The sequence below is a fragment of the Geotrypetes seraphini genome, chromosome 4 (assembly GCF_902459505.1).
Source record: "Geotrypetes seraphini chromosome 4, aGeoSer1.1, whole genome shotgun sequence".
NCBI lineage: Eukaryota > Metazoa > Chordata > Amphibia > Gymnophiona > Dermophiidae > Geotrypetes > Geotrypetes seraphini.
Genome location: NC_047087.1, coordinates 218,341,349 through 218,362,468, shown reverse-complemented (window position 1 = coordinate 218,362,468; position 21,120 = coordinate 218,341,349). Strand labels below are relative to the sequence as shown.

At 45.6% G+C, this 21,120-nt stretch overlaps 1 protein-coding gene across 5 annotated transcripts in view; it reads left to right on the top strand.

Moving 5' to 3' along the window:
* The window catches only part of DYDC1 (DPY30 domain containing 1), a 104,988-nt gene that overhangs the window by 5,285 nt on the left and 78,583 nt on the right, over nt 1-21,120 (top strand). For all 5 annotated transcript variants that reach the window (XM_033943645.1, XM_033943647.1, XM_033943644.1 and 2 more), the window contains exons 2-3: nt 4,342-4,509; nt 19,204-19,329. In XM_033943645.1, coding sequence (XP_033799536.1) covers nt 4,348-4,509; nt 19,204-19,329 — 288 coding nt within the window. In that variant the 5' untranslated portion in view covers nt 4,342-4,347. The remainder of the gene's footprint in view (nt 1-4,341; nt 4,510-19,203; nt 19,330-21,120) is intronic.

Genomic DNA, 21,120 nt, shown 5'->3' with positions numbered 1-21,120 from the left:
GTTTCAGTCAGGGTTGGCCCAACTGGCAGCCTGAAGATTGGAAAGTTTGGTGAAAATTTAAAGCAGAAATCCTTTCCCTTCACTTCAGCTGCACAGACAGAGCTGACAGGCAGGCACTTTTGGAGACTGTAAGTACACCCCATTGTTTCATATGGGAGAATTGGGGGGAGGTCTAAAAATGGAGATTTGAGCACTTTCTGAGACTAAGGTTCCGGTCTCCCACCTCCAAAACTTCTAAATCGCTATTATTTTGTGTTTCTATATTGTCTCCACAAGCCGTTTTTAGCACAAATTTCCTGGTGGCAGTTATCTTGGATTTTTATCGATCTTTTTTTGCCTCATTACCTCTCAATTTTGCTAAAATCATCAGGGATGGACTCCTCCATCTCTATTCAATTGAATTCATATGTGGATTGTGCCCCATGTTCCACATGCCCTGGTACACAAGGAGAGGGGGCAGGAGCTTTGGGCCTTGCCTCCTTCGGGTCTTCTAGGACTGGGGAGTCTGTATGGATCTGGGAAATAGGCAGGAAATCCCGCACGGTGCTAGGTTTTCGGTGACAAGGCAAATGCCAGTGTATCAAACCTGGGGACACCTCGCAGACCTCATTTTGGGCCCAAAGGGGAAGATGACAGCCACAGTCAGTGTTTTTTTCCCAGAATCTGTTCAGCTCATGTGGAGAGCTTACCTTACTGACTCAGCCTATGAGCACGCCGCAAAATTTTTTGCCAGTGTCTTCCTTTATGGGACTGCTCAAGTCCTAGCACAACTGTCACTATGGACCCAGTCTGCCTTAGCAGGGCAGACTGACACTATGCTGGATTCTGCTTCCACCCTGGATGACATTGATACCCTTTGAGATACAGTTAGCCAAGATGTCTTGGAGAGCCTGGTTGTGGGTGATGACCCCTCCATCCATCGGCTGTTAGATCAGTCTCTGTTCCCCATATTATAGTGGACAGTGTAAAGACTCTGAAGTTGGAGGATCAGCCCTCCACTTCTGAATGTACCATCAGGAGCCGTTCTAATGCTCTGATGTCCCTTTATCTGGAACATCTAGATCTCACAGCTCTGGTTATTGAGCAGTGTCTCTAGAGAGTTCCTTCAGATTAACTAAGCCTATGGCTAATCTTTATCCTATGATGCTGGAATTTCAACAGCTCTTTGAGCAGTCAAAGGTGGATTCAGGTCTCCAAGCACACTGTCCTCCCTAGTGAAAGAGGTGTGATGCTGAAAAATTCTCAGGATCGCCGGTTGGATATGGTCTTAGAGAAGCTTTTTGAAGTGACTTCTTCAGGTATTAAGGCTTCAGCAGCTACCTCGTTTGTGGCACGTGCTTGTCACACGAGACTACGCCGGGATCCTTCAGTAGAAGAGGACGACTGCCTCCAGCTGGTGCTGAAGGGAGTGGATTTTGTGACAGATGCCTTATATGATCTTATCAGGGTTCTGGGCAAGTTTCAGCTTATGCTATCTTAACTCACAGAAAGCTCTAGATTTGCCACTGGACTAGAGCTTCGGCCTTTAAAGTAACCCTAAGCAGTTTCCCTTTTCAGGGACAAATGCTTTTTGTAATGGGGCTGGTTGACCTTATGGCTAGTGTGATGGACCGCTGCCCCAAGTCCCTCCCAGATAATGAGCCTTGATGGCCCCTGGGGGGTGGTCACACTACTTTTTGTTCCTCAAGTAGATTTCACCAATATTCCATGGGCTCGGCTGCCCAGAGATATTCCCAGAGCTAGATGATGCTATAGCAACCCCAGATGCCATTGGACGCTGCAGGACCAAGCGGAGACCGATGATGTAGAAGCTAAGTGGTTAACATTGAAATCAACCATACATGAAGCAACTAGCCGCTTCATAAAATCAGTAAATAAACGACAAAGAAACAATAAACCCCAATGGTTCACCGCGGAGATCTCGCACCTCATTAAGGAGAAGAAAAAAGCGTTTCTCTCCTACAAGCGCACGGAGAAAAGAGAGGCAAAGGTAGAATATAGGACCAGGTCTACAGCGGTCAAAATGGTAGTTAGGGAGGCAAAACTTCGAGTGGAAGAAATTCTGACAAAAAACATTAAAAAGGGGAACAAATCCTTCTTCAGGTATATTAGTGACAGAAAAAGGAACACAGGCGGGATAGTACGCCTTAGAAGACCGGACGGAAGTTATGTGGAAGCAGATTCCGATAAAGCCAAACTACTGAATGAATACTTCTGCTCAGTCTTCACTTGTGAGGTACTGGGACACGGTCCGCAGTTGAAGGCAACACAAAGCACAGAAAACCCGTTTCAGAATTTTGAGTTCACACCAGGTGAAGTTTACAGTGAACTGGCAAGACTCAAGGTGAACAAAGCTTGTGGAGCTGCTCAAGGATGCATCTCTTCTAGACCTTACAGTCATGACGGTTTTCCTCATTGTTTAAGCAAGGCATATTTCAGAGCTACAGGCTCTCTCTTACAGAGAGCCCTTTCTCCAGTTCACGAAAGCAGGGGTTTTCTTTTGTTCTTTCGAAGATGGTTTCAGAATTTCATGTCAACCAGGAAGTACGGCTTCCTGCTTTCATTCCAAAGGGTCGGAGCGGACAGATTGAATTTTGAGGAAACTAGATGTGCGCAGTATCTTGCTTCACTAATTAGAGAGGACTAATGATTTTTGTCTTTCTCACCATCTGTTTTTCCTGACTAGCCAGTCCAGTTGAGGTAGACTGACATCCAAGGCTTCTATGGCAAGATGGATCCGCATAGCCATTTTGTCGATTTACATCACAGGTAGCAAGCAGCCACCAGTTTCCCTTAAAGCTCACTTGACCTGAGGTGTCATTGCTTCATGGGCGGAGTATCGAGCAAATAGTATGGCCTAAATTTGTAGAGCTACCACTTGGTCATCTCTTCATACCTCTACCCAGTTGTACAGAGTGGATGTGGTAGCTCGGTCCAATGCTGCATTTGGGCATCAGTGTTACTGGCAGGCTTTTTTGTCCCATAAACACTTTTCCCCTCCAGGCTTGCTTCAGCATCATCTCGGGCATGTTCACTATTGATGCACCGAAACCAGATCACCATCGTAATTGCCGTCTTCTCTGAGGCATGCTCTGTATTATGGTTACTAATGCCTTGACACCTGACACAGCCTTCATCCTCTAAACCCATATCAACATTGATACCAGCGCTATCTCTGCAGGATCAGCTCAGAGAGCTGTTGCAGAAGGAGTTAGCTGGGATGCTGCATTCACACTTAGTGCAAATGCCTGCTTCAATGCACCCAGGGTGGTATGGAAAGAGCTTCAGACTCCAGTTTCATCCCAGTTCAAGTAATACCCAAAGACTACATCAAGGGACCATTCTTGGACACCAAGGCTTCGAGGATCCCAAATGAAAAGACATGCCTCATCTTCGAGAGTGTACCTCTTCATCACATTCTCGACACTCGTTTCAATGCTCTTTGAAGTATTCACAGTGACGTTCTCCTTGATGCTCGCCTTGGTGCTCTCATCAATGCATCTATCTTAATGCTTGCCTTGATGTTCTCTATCCACAAGACCTGATATTGAAGTCTTTGATTCAGACTTATTGATCTTCTTCTGATTATCCAGATTTATCTGCAGAGGAGTCCTATGGCATACCTTCAAATCCATCTCCTTGTAGGAGGTCACCACCAGAAAGTCTGTCTTTTACTAATTTTATTAGACAGATGGGGCTATAAATATGGAATCAGAAACAGAACCACATGCAGAGCTGATGAATGCTTTGGACTATAAAGAGTGACCTGAGGACTGCATAAATTTACCTCCATAACAGAGCCTGGAAGGGGAGAGAGGGGGGCTGGGGGCAGATCCTGGCAGGGCAGGGCATTTGAATATAAATCCCCGTTTTATATATTTAAGTCAATCTTTTTTCCTCCTTTCCTCGGTTTATATTCAAATTGATTTATATTTGAGTCTTTATGGGATTTATTTTTCTAAAATGGATGCTGCACATAACCAGTGTATAAATGTTCATTTTTTTGGTGTTCTAGAACAGGCTCTATGTTGACAGATTCTATTCTAAGACACTGCTGAAACTTGAAACATACTGACCTACATGGCTCAATTCCTACTTCCTCAACCTGTCTAAAATGAGAATGTATACGTACAGTGGGTTTATACATATAGCACTATATGTATAAGGCCCTCAGACAGTGGTAAAAAGCAGTTATACATTTATCACAGCACAAAACATATAACTACTGTTTCAATATTGACACTTTTGGATATGAATACACATGAAAGGTAGCTGAACAACAAAGTTTAAAATTTTGTTTTTTATATTAACATTAAATATTTTATGCTGTGTTTGCCACAGGACATAATGGCACAGTTGGGGATGGATTCGATGTACTTGAAGTTATGTCTTGGGGCATGTCTAAGCGAAGGTCTTGCAGAGGTGGCAGAGCGTCGACCGGTAGATCCAATAGAGTATCTGGCACACTGGCTTTACAAATATCGGCAAAATTTAAATGACATTAAAAAGGTAATGAAAATTGCTATTGCTGTTTTAACTAGGAAAAAAATATTATACTGGGATATGATAACTTGATAAGCACATTATCCCAGGACAAGCAGGCAGCATATTCTCAACATATGGGTGATGTCAACCACGGAGCCACGATGTGGACAGCTTCACAAACAGACTTGCTTGAAGAACTTTTGGAAAGTTCGCAACTGCCGCACCGCACATGTGCAAGTACCTTCCCGCCCAACGTAGGGTGCGTCTCCTCAACGTATCCTCAGTTTTAAGTTTTCTGTGGAGCTGAGAAGCCTTCGTTTCAAGGCTCTGCGCGAGATTTAATTCTTTTCGTGCCTTCTCATCGCAGCAGCTCATGTTCTTTCTTATTTTTTTCAGAGTCGTTGCTTGTGTATTTTTTTTTTAAGTCTTTGTGTGATTTTTTTCGGTCGTGTCGTGGCAGGGCCTGTTCCGCGGCCTCAGCCTGCGGGCTTCGATTTAGCCATGGCCGTCTTTCGTTCCATGTCCCGGCCGGTCACAGGGTTTAAGAAGTATAGCACGATCTCTATTACTGACCCATATAAGTGGTGTGTGCAGTGTTTAGGACCTGATCATTGTCCGGAGTCGTGCACCTGCTGTTCTACACTTCAAAATCGAGCACTTAAATGTTGTCGAGTTCAACTTGAAAAAATCTTGAGGGGCATGGATCTTTCTTCAACTAAAGCCTCAACCCCGATTGCAACCTCGACCTTGACTCCGTTGAAGTCTTCTGTGGGGCCCAAACCTTCAACTTCGACCTCAACCTCGCTCAAGCCTTCCTTGATGGGGAAGTCCTCATCTTCGGGAAAGTCAGCTAAATCTTCTACGGAGGGGCCGTTATCCTCAATGTCTCCATCATGTAAGCTATCCAAGCCAACCCTTCAGGAGTCACAGGCCATTCCAACAGCGACCTTAGTGGGCCCGGTCGCTTCAAGACCCAAGAAGCATGTCTCAAAATCAAGGCAATACTCTTCCTCGAGATCATCTTCCTCGGAGTCCATAGCCACACCAATTGTACCAGCTTCAGTGGTCTTGGTGCCGGCTTTGCAGAATATGTTGGAAACTATTCTGTATCAGGAGTTTGGTAACATGCTTGCCAAATTGACTCCTGCCTCGACTCTGCTTCCTGCAGTCCAGCCTGAGCACTCAGCAGTATTAAGGGAGTCGAGTCCTTGAGAGTGCCTTGAGATCAATCTGCACACTCTATACAAGGAGTTGAGTCCTTGAGAGTACCTTGAGATAAATCTGAACACTCTATACAAGGAGCTGAGTAGAGAATGACACGGTGAAAAAATTGGTCCCCGTCACCGCCCCGTCCCCGTCTCACCATCCCCGTCACCGCCCCGTCCCCGTCTCACCATCCCCGTCACCGCCCCGTCCCCGTCTCACCATCCTCTTCACCGCCCCATCACCGCCACTGCCACCCCATTCACTGCCCCGTCACCGCCACTGCAATCCCATTCACTTTTCTTTATTTACGTATAAAGGAAACATTCTTTAAAACTTTAAAACTTAGTTAAATATTAGTTAATAACTATACAAAAACAAAACACGCAGAGAAAAAATTAATTAATATAAATTCCCTGACTTCCCTGCACTGTCCCCCCTTGAAGGTCTGTCCCCATCCTGAAAGCCTGATGCCCCCCCCCCGACGTCCGATACATCCCTCCCCCCGAAGGACCGCCGACTCCCCAACAATATCGGGCCAGGAGGGAGCCCAAATCCTCCTGGCCACGGCGACCCCCTAACCCCACCCCGCACTACATTACGGGCAGGAGGGATCCCAGGCCCTCCTGCCCTCGACGCAAACCCCCCTCCCCCCAACGACCGCCCCCCCCAAGAACCTCCGACCGCCCCCCCAGCCGACCCGCGATCCCCCTGGCGACCCCCACGACCCCCCCACCCCCCTTCCCCGTACCTTTGGTAGTTGGCCGGACAGACGGGAGCCAAACCCGCCTGTCCGGCAGGCAGCCAACGAAGGAATGAGGCCGGATTGGCCCATCCATCCTAAAGCTCCGCCTACTGGTGGGGCCTAAGGCGCGTGGGCCAATCAGAATAGGCCCTGGAGCCTTAGGTCCCACCTGGGGGCACGACCTGAGGCACATGGGCCCAACCCGACCATGTGCCTCAGGCCGCGCCCCCAGGTGGGACCTAAGGCTCCAGGGCCTATTCTGATTGGCCCACGTGCCTTAGGCCCCACCAGTAGGCGGAGCTTTGGGACGGATGGGCCAATCCGGCCTCATTCCGTCGTTGGCTGCCTGCCGGACAGGCGGTTTTGGCTCCCGTCTGTCCCAACTACACAAAGGTACGGGGAAGAGGGGTGGGGGTGTCGTGGGGGTCGGCCAGTGGGGTCGCGGGTCGGCTGGGGGGGCGGTCGGAGGTTCTTGGGGGGGGCGGTCGTTGGAGGGAGGGGGGTTTGCGTCGAGGGCAGGAGGGCCTGGGATCCCTCCTGCCCGTAATGTAGTGCGGGGTGGGGTTAGGGGGTCGCCGTGGCCAGGAGGGTTTGGGCTCCCTTCTGGCCCGATATTGTCGGGAAGTCGGCGGTCCTTCGGGGTGGGGGTGCGAGTGGTCCTGCCGGGGGGGGATGTATCGGACGTCGGGGAGTCGGCCGGGCAAGAGGGCTTGGGCTCCCTCTTGCTCCGATCGCGGGTGCGGGTGGGAGCGCGTGCGAGCGGGTCGTTCGGGGTGGGGGTGCGAGCGGTCCTGCTGGGGGGGTGAATCGGGCGTCGGGCGGGGTGGGAACTATGTTTTAAAACTTTTGTATACCATGCGTGAAAATACGGTAAATAGCGGTTCCTAGAAGGGGGTACATTGGCCCGCGGGGACAAACCTGTTCACCGTTTCCGCGGTCGGTGAATGGCCTTGTCCCCGTCACCGCAGCGACTGCTAGTTTTCTTCCCCGTTTTCGGCGGTGACCCGCGGCTTAAATGCGGTGGCCGCGGGTAAACCGTCACCGTGTCATTCTCTAGAGCTGAGTCCTTACAAGTGTCTTGACCTCGATCTCCAACATCCAGTCCTACCTATCAACATAAGGTATTGCCTTCTTCGAGGCACAGGGTGAGGACTCCTCGACATTCTTCATCGAGGCTGGATTCGACTCGATCACTGCCTCATGATTCTAGGCACAGTTCCTCTTCACATCATTTGTCGAGACATTCATCGAGGCCTAGGTGGTCTTCTCGAGACAGACCTCATTTATTGAGACATCGAGACTCTTCGAGACCACCAACTACTTTGTTGAGGAAACCTATTGTGGAGCCACAGCATTCTCGCCAGTCGAGTTCTTCGCCTGTGAAGTTTTCTTCACCAGCTGGTTCTTTAAAACGAAAATGTTCTGCTTCTCCTATTCATTCCAGAAGTGAACGTTTATCTGCATCTTTGCCTATGGATTCAGATCTTCGGCTTCAATACTCCAGAGAGGCTTCACCTTCTTTCTCTGCCTTGAAGGGTACTTCGAAGGGCTCTTGTTCACCTTCACCTCAACAGGGCCACCCCTCTTCTGATCCGGTGTCCTTTACTAAGTTCCTATGCCAAATGAGTAAAGATCTCAGCATTGCTTTGGAGTCTGATTCAAAATACTCTAAGGAGTATATGGAAGAACTGGGTATTCTTAATCCTCCTAGGGATTATCTCAAATTACCCATGAATGGCATTCTCTCTCAGACTTTTAAGAGAAATCTGGATACCCCATATTCTATCCCTGCTGTGCCAGCATAGCTAGAATCCCATTATAAGATGGTTCATTGTAAAGGATTTGAGAAGTCTCAACTGTCCCATCAATCTCTTGTCATGGAGTCTTCTTTGAAATGAACCAATCCTGCCAAAGTTTATGCCACAATCCCTCCTGACCAAGAAGGTAGGACCATGGACAAATTTGGCCAACGGCTATATCAGAATTCTATGATGACAAATCAAATTTTAAACTATAATTTTGTCTTCACTTCTTATCTGAAGCATTGGGTCAACACCATGCCTACTTTCTTCAAGTATCTACCTCAACATCAACTTCCAGAGTTTCAACATATGCATCACACTCTGAGTCAACTTCGAATGCATATGGTTCAGGCTACATATTATGTGTTTGAAATGTCCTCCAGAGTCACTGCTTCCTCGGTGGCTATGCACCGTCTAGCCTGGCTCCGCACCATAGATATGGATCTGAATCTGTAAGACCATTGGCCAATATCCCATGTCAGTGGAATGAATTGTTTGATGACTCTATTGAGGCAGCTACAAAGCGCTTATCTGAGCATGAGTTAGGCTGAAGCCGAAGCCTTCCACTACTAAGAGTTATAGGCCTCCTCCATCTTATCAGAGGCGCTATCTTCAGAAGTCAGCACCTTATTCAAGGCCACCTCCTAAGAAACAACAGCAGCAGCGTAAACCTCAGGCTCCTGCTGCACCCAAGTCCACTCAGCCTTTTTAGACCATCTAATACAGAGTATAACATCAATCTTTCTGCCTCTGTCTTCCCCTCTTCCCATCAGAGGTCGTCCCCATCATTTTTATCAATGATGGGACCTGATTACATTCGACCTCTGGGTCCTCACAATAATCAGGGAGGGTTACTCTTCAATTTCTTCAGATTCCACCAGATCTCCCTCCAAGAGAGTGTCCTTCCAGTTCGTCGCTGCTCACCCTTCTTCTTCAGGAAGCTCAAGCTCTGCTTCATCTCTGTGCCATCAAGGAAGTTCCTCTAGAACAGCAGAGCATGGGGTTTTACTTTCGTTACTTCCTTGTCCCGAAGAAGATGGGAGATCTACGATCTATTTTGTACCTCAGAGCTTTCAACAAATTTCTTGTCAAATAAAAATTTTGGATGCTGCCTCTAGCATCCTTATACCCCTTCTGGATCACAATGATTGCTTATGCTCTCTGGATCTCAAAGAGGCTTACACTCACATTCCCATTCATCCAGCCTTCCGCAAGTTTCTCAATACAGAGTGCTACCTTTCGGCCTGACTTCGTCTCCCAGAATTTTCACCAAGTGCCTAATGGTAGTAGCAGCAGCTCTGCTCAGCCATGGTCTTCAGGTTTTCATGTATCTGGACGACTGGCTCATCAAAGATTCAACATATCAGGGGGTTATTGTAGTGACCCAACGGACTATTTGGTTCCTCCAAAGTTTGGGGTTCGAAATAAACTTTCCAAAATCCAAGCTACAACCCTCTCAAACTCTACAGTTCATTGGAATTGTACTGGACGCTGTGCAACTTAGAGCATTCCTTCCTCAACAACATCAGGATACTCTCATACAGCTTTGCCACAAAGTGTTGCCCCTCACTTCACTCTCAGTGAGACACATGATTGATCTCCTTAGTCAAATGGCTTCTACAGTTCACATGACTCCTTTTGCCAGATTTCACCTCAGAATTCCTCAGTGGACTCAGGCGTCTCAATGGGTGCAGGCTTCCATTCCTCTCTCTCAGTACATTACACTGACTCCTTCGTTCAAACAGTCTCTCCACTGGTGGATGCTTTCTTCCAATCTCTCCAGAGGTTTACTGTTTCAAACGCTCCCTCATCAGAAGGTCCTCATAACAGATTCTTTGATCTATGCTTGGGGGGCTCATCTCGATGGTCTCCATACTCAAGGTCATTGGTCAATCACAGATCGTCGGAGTCACATAAATCTGTTGGAAATCAGAGCAAATTTCAATGCTCTTAAAGCTTTTCAGCATCTTCTTCACGATCAAGTAGTCCTCATTCGTACAGACAATCAAGTAGCCATGTACTATGTCAACAAGCAGGGAGGTACAGGATTCCTTCCCCTTTGCACAGAGGCTCAGAAGGTTTGACATTGGGCAATTCTTCACAACATCTCTCTGAGAGTGGTCTACATTCAAGGAGAGAAAAACTTTCTGGCGGTCAAATTGAGTCGTCTTCTACAGCCTCACGAATGGATGCTCAATTCATCATTTCTTCACCACATTTTTTCTCAGCGGGGACCCCCTCAAATAGATCTATTTGCATCTCCGCACAACCACAAGCTGCCTCAGTTTTGCTCCAGGATATACTCTCCTCACCGTCTGGAGGCAGATGCTTTTCTTCTGGACTAGACGAACAAATTTCTGTATGCATTTCCTCCATTCTCTCTGATTCTCAAGACACTTGTCAAACTCAAACACAAACATGCCATCATGATTCTGACAGCTCCTCGGTGGCCCAGACAACCTTGATTTTCCCTTCTACTTCAAATCAGCAGCAGGGAGCCACTACTTCTACCAGTTTTTCCATCTCTGCATACACAGAGCCAAGGATCTCTCCTTCATCCCAACCTGCAGTCTCTACATCTCACAGTTTTCTCAATCTGTTGCAAACATTTCAGAGGCTTTCAGGAAACCTATCACCAGGCAATGTTACAACCAGAAATGGACTAGATTTTCTGTGTGGTGCCACCTTCATAACAAGTCCACCTCCTTGTCTTCAGTTCTGGATTACCTGTTTCAATCTCAATCAGGCTTCAAATCAACATCCATTAGAGTCTATCTCAGTGCAATTGCTGTTTTCCATCAACCATTAGATGGGAAAACCCTCTCTGCTCATCCGGTGGTTTCCAGATTTATGAAAGGACTTTTCAATGTCAAACAACCTCTCAAACCGCCTCCAGTGGTTTGAGACCTCAATGTGGTTCTTGCAAGATTGATGAAGCCTCCTTTTGAACCAATGTCTAAGGCTCATCTGAGATATCTCACCTGGAAAGTGGTTTTTCTCATTGCTCTCACGCCTGCTCAAAGAGTCAGCGAGCTGCAAGCTTTAGTAGCAGACCTTCCTTTCAAAGTATTCCATTATGACAAAGTGGTCCTCCGTACTCATCCTAAATTCTTACCAAAAGTTGTTTCAGAATTTCATCTCAATCAATCCATTGTACTTTCAGTGTTTTTTCCAAAGCCTCATTCTCACCCTGGAGAAACAGCTCTTCATACTTTGGACTGTAAGCGTGCATTGGCTTTTTACTTACAAAGGACTAAGTCACATAGATCTTCTCAACTTTTTATCTCTTTCTATCCAAACAAGTTGGGACATCCAGTGTCAAAGTGAACCATCTCCAACTGGTTGGATGCTTCCATCTCATTCTGCTATATTCAGGCTGGACTACATCTAGAGGGTTGAGTCACAGTCCATAAAGTTAGAGCCATGGTGGTATCTGTAACTTTCCTTAGATCTACTCCTATTGAGGAAATCTGCAAAGCTGCCACTTGGTCCTCGGTTCATACATTTACTTCTCATTATTGTCTGGATTTTTTTTCCAGACGTTTTGGCCACTTTGGCCAGGCAGTATTACAAAATGTATTCTCCTGAATTGCCAACATTCTTACCATCCCATTCTGGTTAGCTTGGAGGTCACCCATATGTTGAGAATATGTTGCCTGCTTGTCCTGGGATAAAGCAGTTATTTACCATAACAGGTGTTATCCAGGGACAGCAGGCAGATATTCTCATAACCCACCTATGTCCCCTGGTTGGCTTCTTAGCTAGCTATCTGAACTGAGGAGATGCTGAGGAGAAGCGCGCCCTACGTCGGGCGGGAAGGCACTCGCGCATGCGTAGTGCAGCAGTCTCAAACTTTCCAAAAGTTCTTCAAGCAAGTCTGCTTGTGAAACTGTCCGCATCAGGGCTCCGTGGTTGATGTCACCCATATGTTGAGAATATCTGCCTGCTGTCCTGGATAACACCTGTTACGGTAAGTAACTGTGCTATCAGGTTACGGTTCAAATTTGCGAAGCATATCCTTATAGAAATACTTAAAACATGACCAATAAAACAGAAGGCTCTTGCACTCCAAAAATAAGTGATATCCAGGGATAGCAGACAGATATTCTCACAACCCACTATCTTCCCCTTGAGGGCTTCTTAGCTTGCTTACAGAACTGAGGAGCTGTGAGCGTCGGGTGGGAAGGCACTCGTGCATGCGGTGTGTGGGCAGTTCGCTAACTTTCTTAAGTTTTTTAAGTGGTGATACACTTTTAAAGCTGTCCATACAGGGGCTCCGTGGATGATGTCACCCACATGTGAGAATATCTGCCTGCTGTCCCTGGATAACACCTGTTACGGTAAGTAACTGCGCTTTCTCCCCCATGCACATTCTCTTCCTCCAGCCTCATATCCAACATTTTTCTCCCTCTCTTGACCCTCCCCCACTCCATACCCATTCTCCAAATCTATCTCTTTCTGGTCCCTCTCCACCCCTTTGTTGCATCTTTCCCTTCCTCCCCAGTCCCCTCTACCCCATGTCCAGAAATTCTCCCTCTCTTGCCCTTCTTTCCCCCCTCCCTACCACTCAGCATCTCCCCTTCCCTGCTTCATCATACTTCACCCACAATTCTCTGGACAGTGAGGAGGGAGCAGACTGAGCTACCACATTAAAAAAATTACAGGATTCACATGAATTATAGTAGTTTTGGGGGGAAGGGGAACAAAAGCATGCTTTTTAAACACATGTATTATAGGCGTATCTCATGTGTTTCTGGCTGTGGCTAATGATAAAGTTTGACATTAAAAAAATTCAAGATTCACATAAATTATAATAGTTTTGAGGGGAAAATCAAAAGCACAGTTCTTGAGCACGTGTATTAAAGGTGTGTCTTATGCAAGCTTGCTGCAAGCTCATACTTGCATCTCCCCTTGTTGCTTTATTGCAGGGAAATCCTGCAAATCATGTGTTGCTTTTCCCAGCACATGCGCACATTTAAGCCTCTTTATGTGGAGTATTCTGCACATGTGCCAATCATTAACACCAGTGACTCATCACATGTAAATTTAGCAACCCTTTGTGAACCTCATTTGCATGCACAGTTTTTTGTAGAATAACTCGTCTTTTTTAAATCATTACAATAACAGCTGCGACAACGGTCCATTGGATTTTACCAAGAATATTCCCCTAGTGTTTATTCTTTTTGAAAGAGTAAAAAATCGATTCACGTGTACCTGTTCTACTCCACTCAAGATTTTGTAGACCTCTATCATATTCCCCCTCAGCAGCCTCTTTTCAAAGCTGAATCGACCTAGCCTCTTAAGCCTTGCCTCATATGAGAGGAGTTTCATTCTCTTAATCATTTTGGTTGCCCTTCTTTGAACTTTTTCTAATTCTACAGACAATACACAAGATTCCTCTCTCCCAATCACCGATTCCCTTCCCCATGCCCCCTCCAAAGATAGGACCCCTCCTGCTAAGGCTGACACAGTCCAACACCCCTATACCCCTCCACACACCCCCTGTACCTTTGCCTCCTGGCAGGAGGGATGCACTGAGAGGGGCCTAAGACCATGATTGGCTCTGACACCTAAGATCCTTCCAGGTGTACTTGGCAGAGTGCCTCATGAAAGACTTCTGAGGAAATTAGAAAGTCATGAGATAGGAGATAAAGCTCAAAAAAGACCACAGTGAGCCTTTTTGATACATGAATGCTAAACTGGCTGGAACAGGTTTAGCGACCATCGTTAAGGGCACAGTAAGTTTTGAGAATCTTCCTCTAGGAGACGCTCCTAGTTAAGCTCTAGAACTTCTTGTCAGATGATGTATTAACAGCAGTTAGTGTATCTAGGTTTTAAAAAGGTTTGGACAAGTTCCTAGAAGAAAATTCAGTTGTCTACTATTGAGATAGACATGGGGGATGCCACTACTTATCCCTGCCTCTCACTCCAGCCAGGGCCAGTTCAAAAGGTTGAAATTGGGCCCCAGGGACAGCACACTTGCAGCCCTGGCAAAACACAGCAGTAATTCAGTGTCAAAGGCAAAAATGTCCTCCATAAGCACCAGAGTTCCTAGGAGCCAGCTGCTGCCCCAGATGAGGGATTTCCAATGGAATTTCCTACAATGCTATTCCAGGCTTCTCTGGCCAAGAAAAAGGCGCTATTTGCATATCTTTTGGCATCCTTGCTGGCTTTGGGGGGGTCCCCTCTTCCCAGGACACGGGTCTTAAATCCAAATTCCCTGTGTTGTCCAGGGACAATTCACTGGCTGATGACACGGCTGGCTAAGTCGACCTAAAGATGCCATTGCTTACACAGGCAGGCACTACTACTGCGAGGGATGTAGCGGCGCTCACAGATCTTCAAGATCTGGATCTAGGAGAGGTTCCAGATCTAGATGAGGATCCCAAGGTGCGGAGATCTTGGGCCCTCAACTTTGATAGGTCTAGTTTCTGAATCCCTCCAGAAACTAAGCTTGGAGATTTGGCAGTCAACAGCAGCATTATGCTCTCTTATGCTTACCAAGAAGCTGCAGTCTTCATCCTTTCCTGATCATCTGGACATAGCAAAGATGCTCTCGGACCTGGGAGGTGCCGGAGGGTCCTCTGACAGACGTGTTTAACCAGAGTTTTGCAACCCCCAGTAATAGATTCCCTGGTGACACAGACTACCAAGAGCACTTCTGTCCATAATGATGGGGATGGGGGCTTGTGCTACAGGACCATAGGTTTGATTTGTCCTCAAACAACTCTTTGACTCTGCGACCTCTGGGTTGATAGCAGCCACAGCTGCTTCCTTGGTGGCCAGAGCTTGCCACTCAAAGCTCGCCATGATCCGGTCACAATAGTACTTCCAGATCTCTCCCTTTTTAATTTTAAGTGTGGACTATGTGGTGGATACCTTGTATGATCTTTTCAGCGTGGGGAGCAAGCTCTTGGAATCCTCTATTTTGGCGTTTAGGATGTTGTGGATCCGGCAGTGGTCCAGTGACTCATCCTCTAAGGTGACCCTGAATAAATTACCTTTTAGAGAGTAATTACCTGTTCGGTAAAGATCTGGATGACCTCATGGCTAGTGTACAGGACCGTAAACCCAAGTCCTTGCCCAACAGCAGGCCTTGATCTCTAGAGGTCCGGGACATTCTAGCTTTCGTTCCTCCAGACATTCCCATCTGTACTATGGGGGGCTTCTCAGGGCAGCGATCCTGTCAGTCAGCCAAACAGCTGTTTGGTGGATTCTGGCATCCACAGTCAACAGGGAACCGCCCAGCATCTACTCCCAAGAAACATTTCTGACGCCAGGCTCTTGGCTGCTCCTCTGCAGATCAGAGGGCAGCTTTCAGTCTTCCTGATATATTGTTTGGCTATCACTTCTGATTGCTGGGTCCTGGATATTCTTTGAGATGGCTACAAACTCGAGTTTATTGGCCCCTGTCAGAGCTCTTTCCAGGAGGAGGCCACTGTCCAAAGGTTGCTGGACATTGCATAAAATCTGTCCCAGATCACGACTCGTGCTTTGGCACATACTTAATTTCCTTTATTGTGCCAAAGAGAGGCTGATCTTGGACCTCAAAATGGTCAATGCGGCCCTCTAAGTTCCCCATTTCAGGATGGAAATGGTGCAGTCTGTGATTTCCTCAGTGGCTCCTGGAGAATTCTTAGCTTCCCTGGGATTGATGGAGGCCTATTTTCATATCCCCATGGGAAATTCCTGAGGTTCCATGTTCTGCAGTTGCACTGCCAGTTTGCAGCCTTGCCCCAAGGTGATGGTGGTAGTGGTAGCCCACCTGCAGAATCTTGGAATTTAAGTCCATCTGTACATGGATGACTGGATCATCCGAGCCCAGTTGGAGTCCGCAGGGTGTCAGGCAGTGCGCCAGGTCGTTCAGCTGCTTCAGCACCTAGGCTGGGTACTCAACTTTTGAAAGAGCCAACTCGTGCTGATGCAGGACTTGGAATTTCTGGGGGTATGCTTCACCACAGGACAGGGTGTTTCTGCCCAATTCACACCAGATGAAGCTTCGCCTGCTGATACGTGCCTTCTGGAAGACTCCAGTCTTGACAGCCTGGCAATACCTCCTGGTCCTGGGGTTCATGGTTGTGACCATAGATGTAGTTCCCTGGACGAGGTAGTGGAGATAGAGACTGTGTCTGAATTCAAAAGGGCCTGGGATAGGCATATGGGATCTCTCGGAGAGATAATGATTACTGTGAATGGGCAGACTAGATGAGCCATTTGGCCTTTATCTGCCATCATGTTTATATGTTTCTATCTGCTGGGATAGATCAAGGTGCACAGTGGTCAGGTGGTTCTCGTGGTGCCCGACTGGCTGCGATAATCGTGGTATGCTGACCTGGTTCATCTGCAGCCTGATTAGGGGCTCAGGCTTCCCTGTCATCATTTTCTCCTTAAGCAGGGCCCAATTGAGCTCCAGGATCCGGACCACTTTGCTCTTATGGCATGGCTATTGAGCGTGTGGCCTTAGTCCACAGAGGCTATTCTTTGGGCATGATAACTAGTGTCAAGTTTTATTTAAAATTTGATTAAATCGCTTATCCGATTTGTAAATGATTTACAATAATTAAAATAGGTACAGAGGATAATACTTAGACATATTAATAAATACAATGTACGAATACAAACAAACTCTCTAGCACTGTAATAAGAAGTCTACTGTGGCAGCCTATGTGAAGGCTTGGAGATGTTATGAATCATGGTGTATCCAGATGCACGAGGATCTGACTTTGCTGTTGGTACCGCTGTTTTATGCATTCCTTCTAGATGAAATGGAAAAGGACCTGGCTGTTGGCTCTCTGAGGGTTCATATCATCGGTTTTGTTTGGGTCCTAAGCACCTAGCTCTTTGGCCGCTCATCCAGAAGTTGTCTAGTATCTTAGGGGCGTATTGGGGCTTCCCTGTCTGGCTTGAAATCTCAGTTAGTTCTCTGATTGCTGGCTCATTCACCCTCTGAACCTCTGGAGCAGGCATCCTTAATGGATCTCACTGCCAAGACAGTTTTCCTAGTGGCCATTGCTTCAGCCCGCAGGGTTTCTGAGCTTCAGGCTTTATCCTGCAGAGATCCTTTTTTTCATACTACAGAGTCCAGCATGTTTCTGTGCATTGTTCCCTCCTTCTTCTGAAGGTAGTCTCTAGTTTCCACATCAACCAGGAGGTCCGGCTGCCTACTTTTATTCCCTCCGGATCAGGAAAGCCGGACTGAATGTTGCGGTCACTGGATGTGTGTAGGCTTTTGTTGCAGTACTTGGAGGTCACGAATGAGTTTTGAGTTTACAACCACCTGTTCGTACTGGTGGGTCCATAAGGGCACTTGAAAGCCACCATTTCAAGATGGATCCATATGACCATTTCATCTGCCTACATTGCTGCCGGAAAGATGCCCCCTCTTTCTGTGAGGGCTCATTCTACTAGAGGTGTTTCCTCCTCTTGGAAATTGTCATTGATCTCTCTGGAGGAGATTTGCAGGGCTGCTACCTGGTCCTCCTTGCATACTTTTACCAAGTTTTGCAGGATTGATACTGCTTTGGTTCCTCTGTTTTGGCAGCAGGCTCAACAGTCCCATCCTGACTCTACGGAACTGCTCTGTTACATCCCACTTGTTCAGAAATAGAACGGGATTGTACAAGAATAAAAGATTAGGTTCTTACTTTGCCAATCATCTTTCTTGTAAAATCCACACTTTATTCCTGGAACCCACCCTGGGAGTTACTGATTTGCCAATTGTCTGCCTTAATTAATATTGGTAAGCTGGATTTCTGGTTGCTTGTCCAGCCTTTCTAAGAGTTCCATCTGAATGTGTTATGCACTTGGCCTTGGGGGTCCCTAGTTGTGGCACCCCCCTCTGTTAGTGCAGGCTGTGTCTCCTTGTAGCACAGTTTCTTTCAGGTTTAATAACCTGTTTCAGTTGTTCATGATTGTTGTGACTTTTCATGTTATGAGCAGATTTGACTTATTTGTTGGAGAGTGTCGTCATACCCCTTCCTTTTGTCTATGTCCTCTACAGGTGTCGCTGTCTGCTTTTGCACAAACTGGAGATCTGAGGGCAGTCCTGAGGTAAGAGGGGAGTGAATTTACAAGAAAGAAGATTAGCAAAAGTAAGAACCTAATCTTTCATTGGGCTAGGTAGATTATTAGTCTGACCCAGTATGGCTAGTCTTATGTTCTTTCTTTGATCAATGTCCAAGAGCATGTGGCCTTTGTAAATGGCCAAATCATGTTTATAAATGTCCTTTCTGTAATATTATATTTATAACAATGAAATGGATTAAATATCCCCACCTTGCAAACTAGTCTATATTGTGTTTGAAGAACAAACTTAAAATAAGCCTTCTTAAGCTACACATATTGATTGCATTTTTTCTTTATATATTTATTTTGGGATTCTTTAGCAGTTTATGATAACCTTTACTGGACTAACACAAAACATCTATAGGAAATATTGATATTCAAATGATTTTGAAATCATGTAATTAGATCTGAAGATAGGACTCAAAAGGTCATCCACAAGATCATTTTAATGTGTATCCAATAAAGGTCTCACAACTTTCTAAGAATCCAGTTTTCTTAATTAGACCTGCCAAGTAGAGAATATAATGTAATGCAAAGTAGAGAATAACGTAATGCAAAGTAGAGAATAACGCAGGACCAAATATTTTCCCCGTCCCCAAGGTAACTCATTTTCCCATCCTGTGCCAGTAAGTTCTTTTCCTGTCCCTGCCCAATTCCTGCAAGTTCTGTTCTCATCTGCCCAAGCCTCAAACACTTTAAAATCATAAATGTTTGAGGCTTGTGCAGTTAAGGCAGAGCTTACAGGAATGGGACAGGGACAAAACTCATGTGGACGGGACGGGGAAATTGAGTTCCTGTGGGGACAGGAACAAATTTGTCCCCGTGTCATTCTCTAAAGCAAAGATTAAAATCCTAGTTTAAAAATCTATTTACATTCTATTTCTGTTTGCATACAATGGACAGCATAAACTAGAAAAGGAGCAGCTTGAAAAAGAGCGTGAGGAAGCTCGATTGGAATTGGAAAGGTTAGACAAATTGCGAGAAGAAGAAGAACGCTTGAAGGCAGAAGAAAAGAAAGCTCAAGAGAAAGTAAGACCAGTGAATTTTTTAGCAGTTTTACTACATTTCACTGTACTTAAATATAATCATCAAGTGAGTAAAGTTTTAGATGTACTGTGTATTGCATTTGATATACCACCTTTATGAGTACTTTCTTTTTACCCAATGGCTTCACAGGTTGTTTGTACTTGGATCAGTGAAGGTTAAGTGATTTGCCTCCAGGGGGTAACAAGGAACTGCATTTGGAATTGAACCTAGTTCGTCTGATTCTCAGCCCACAGCATTAATCATTAGACTGCTCCTCCACAAGGGAACACATACCCCCTTGTCTACAAAGCCGCACTAGCGGTTGCTGCGTGGAAACAGTCCCGAAGCCCTTTAAATCTCTACGGGCTTTGGGAAGAGGAGGATAGAGAAAGGAAGGCATGTCTGATTTTGAAATACAGTAAAACCTGGGTTTGCGAACATAATTTATTCCGAAACCATGCTTGTAATCCAAAACACTCGTATATCAAAGTGAATTTCACCATAAGAAATAATGGAAACTCGGACGATTCATTCCACAACCCAAAAACTTTAATACAAAATACTGTATGTACTCGTATTGCAAGACCTCACTCGTTTAGAACAGTCACTACACTCCCGCAGCGTCAGAGAGAGAAGAACCATCAGTTCAATTGTGATGATGTGATGTGTGTATATTATTTGTACTTGTATTGCAAGATATTGCTTGTTTATCAAGTTAAAATTTAATAAAATGTTTTGCTTGTCTTGCAAAACACTTGCAAACCAAGTTACTTGCAATCCAGGCTCTAGGCACCTGGGCCAATCAGGCCTTAGGGTTAGTGGGATGGGTGGACCCATTATGCATCAAAATAGTACAAAACAAGAGAACAGATTAACCACTATCAAATAGATCCACAAAAAGGTTAATCTACTGAAAACAGAGAACCATTAATTCCAATGGTAATATTTAGAAATGAAGGAAAAGATCTCAGAGTTGCCACTCCCAGGATAATGATGATATTGTCTGAAAGGGAATTGTGGCATGTGGTTTCTCTCATTGATCAAAAAACCTTCATTCTTTATTATTTAAGACTTAATTTCTCATTAAAAAATTTTTTTATCAAATGCTACCACTCTAGACTAGTTTTAAATATTTTTTTCAAGAGTAGTTTTATATATATTAAAATTCAATCATAAAAATATACATTATTTTAAAATAATTTATATGCAATATAATAAGTTAAACTCATTAAATAGGAGCCCTAATATCCAACACTTCCTCCCTAAGGGAAGAGTCAGCTGAGGCAAAATATCAATATATAATAAAAATCCAAAATTTAAACCTTGCCATCCAAGGTAACCAAACATAGCTTATAACCTACTTAGCCTGCAGATTACTCTAGGGCAGAGGTGTCAAATGTACAACCACAAGCTATTAATCTGGTGCATGGATGATACTGGAAGCTGGTGGAGATATCAGCCTTCTCCTTTCTTTACAAAGCTGATGCTGAAAGAACCATAATTCTTTGTGTAAGTACAATTCCCAAGTTTTCCTCTCATTCTTTTTTCCTTTTCTGGTTCAACAGGAGTTGGTAGCCGACACAGAAAAGTGGAGTCAGTCATACTATAATCATGCATTGATGGCCTGTGGCTTTTAAAAATGTGATATCAGTGTTAGCCCTGGGCAGTGAATATCATGGTGGGGTGGAAATCTTTCTGTCCATTATATTCACTTTCAGCATGCCTTTTTTGGTGCTTATGTTTCTGTGCAATTGGATCCTGATCCACCCCACCACATTCTCTGGATTCCAGTCT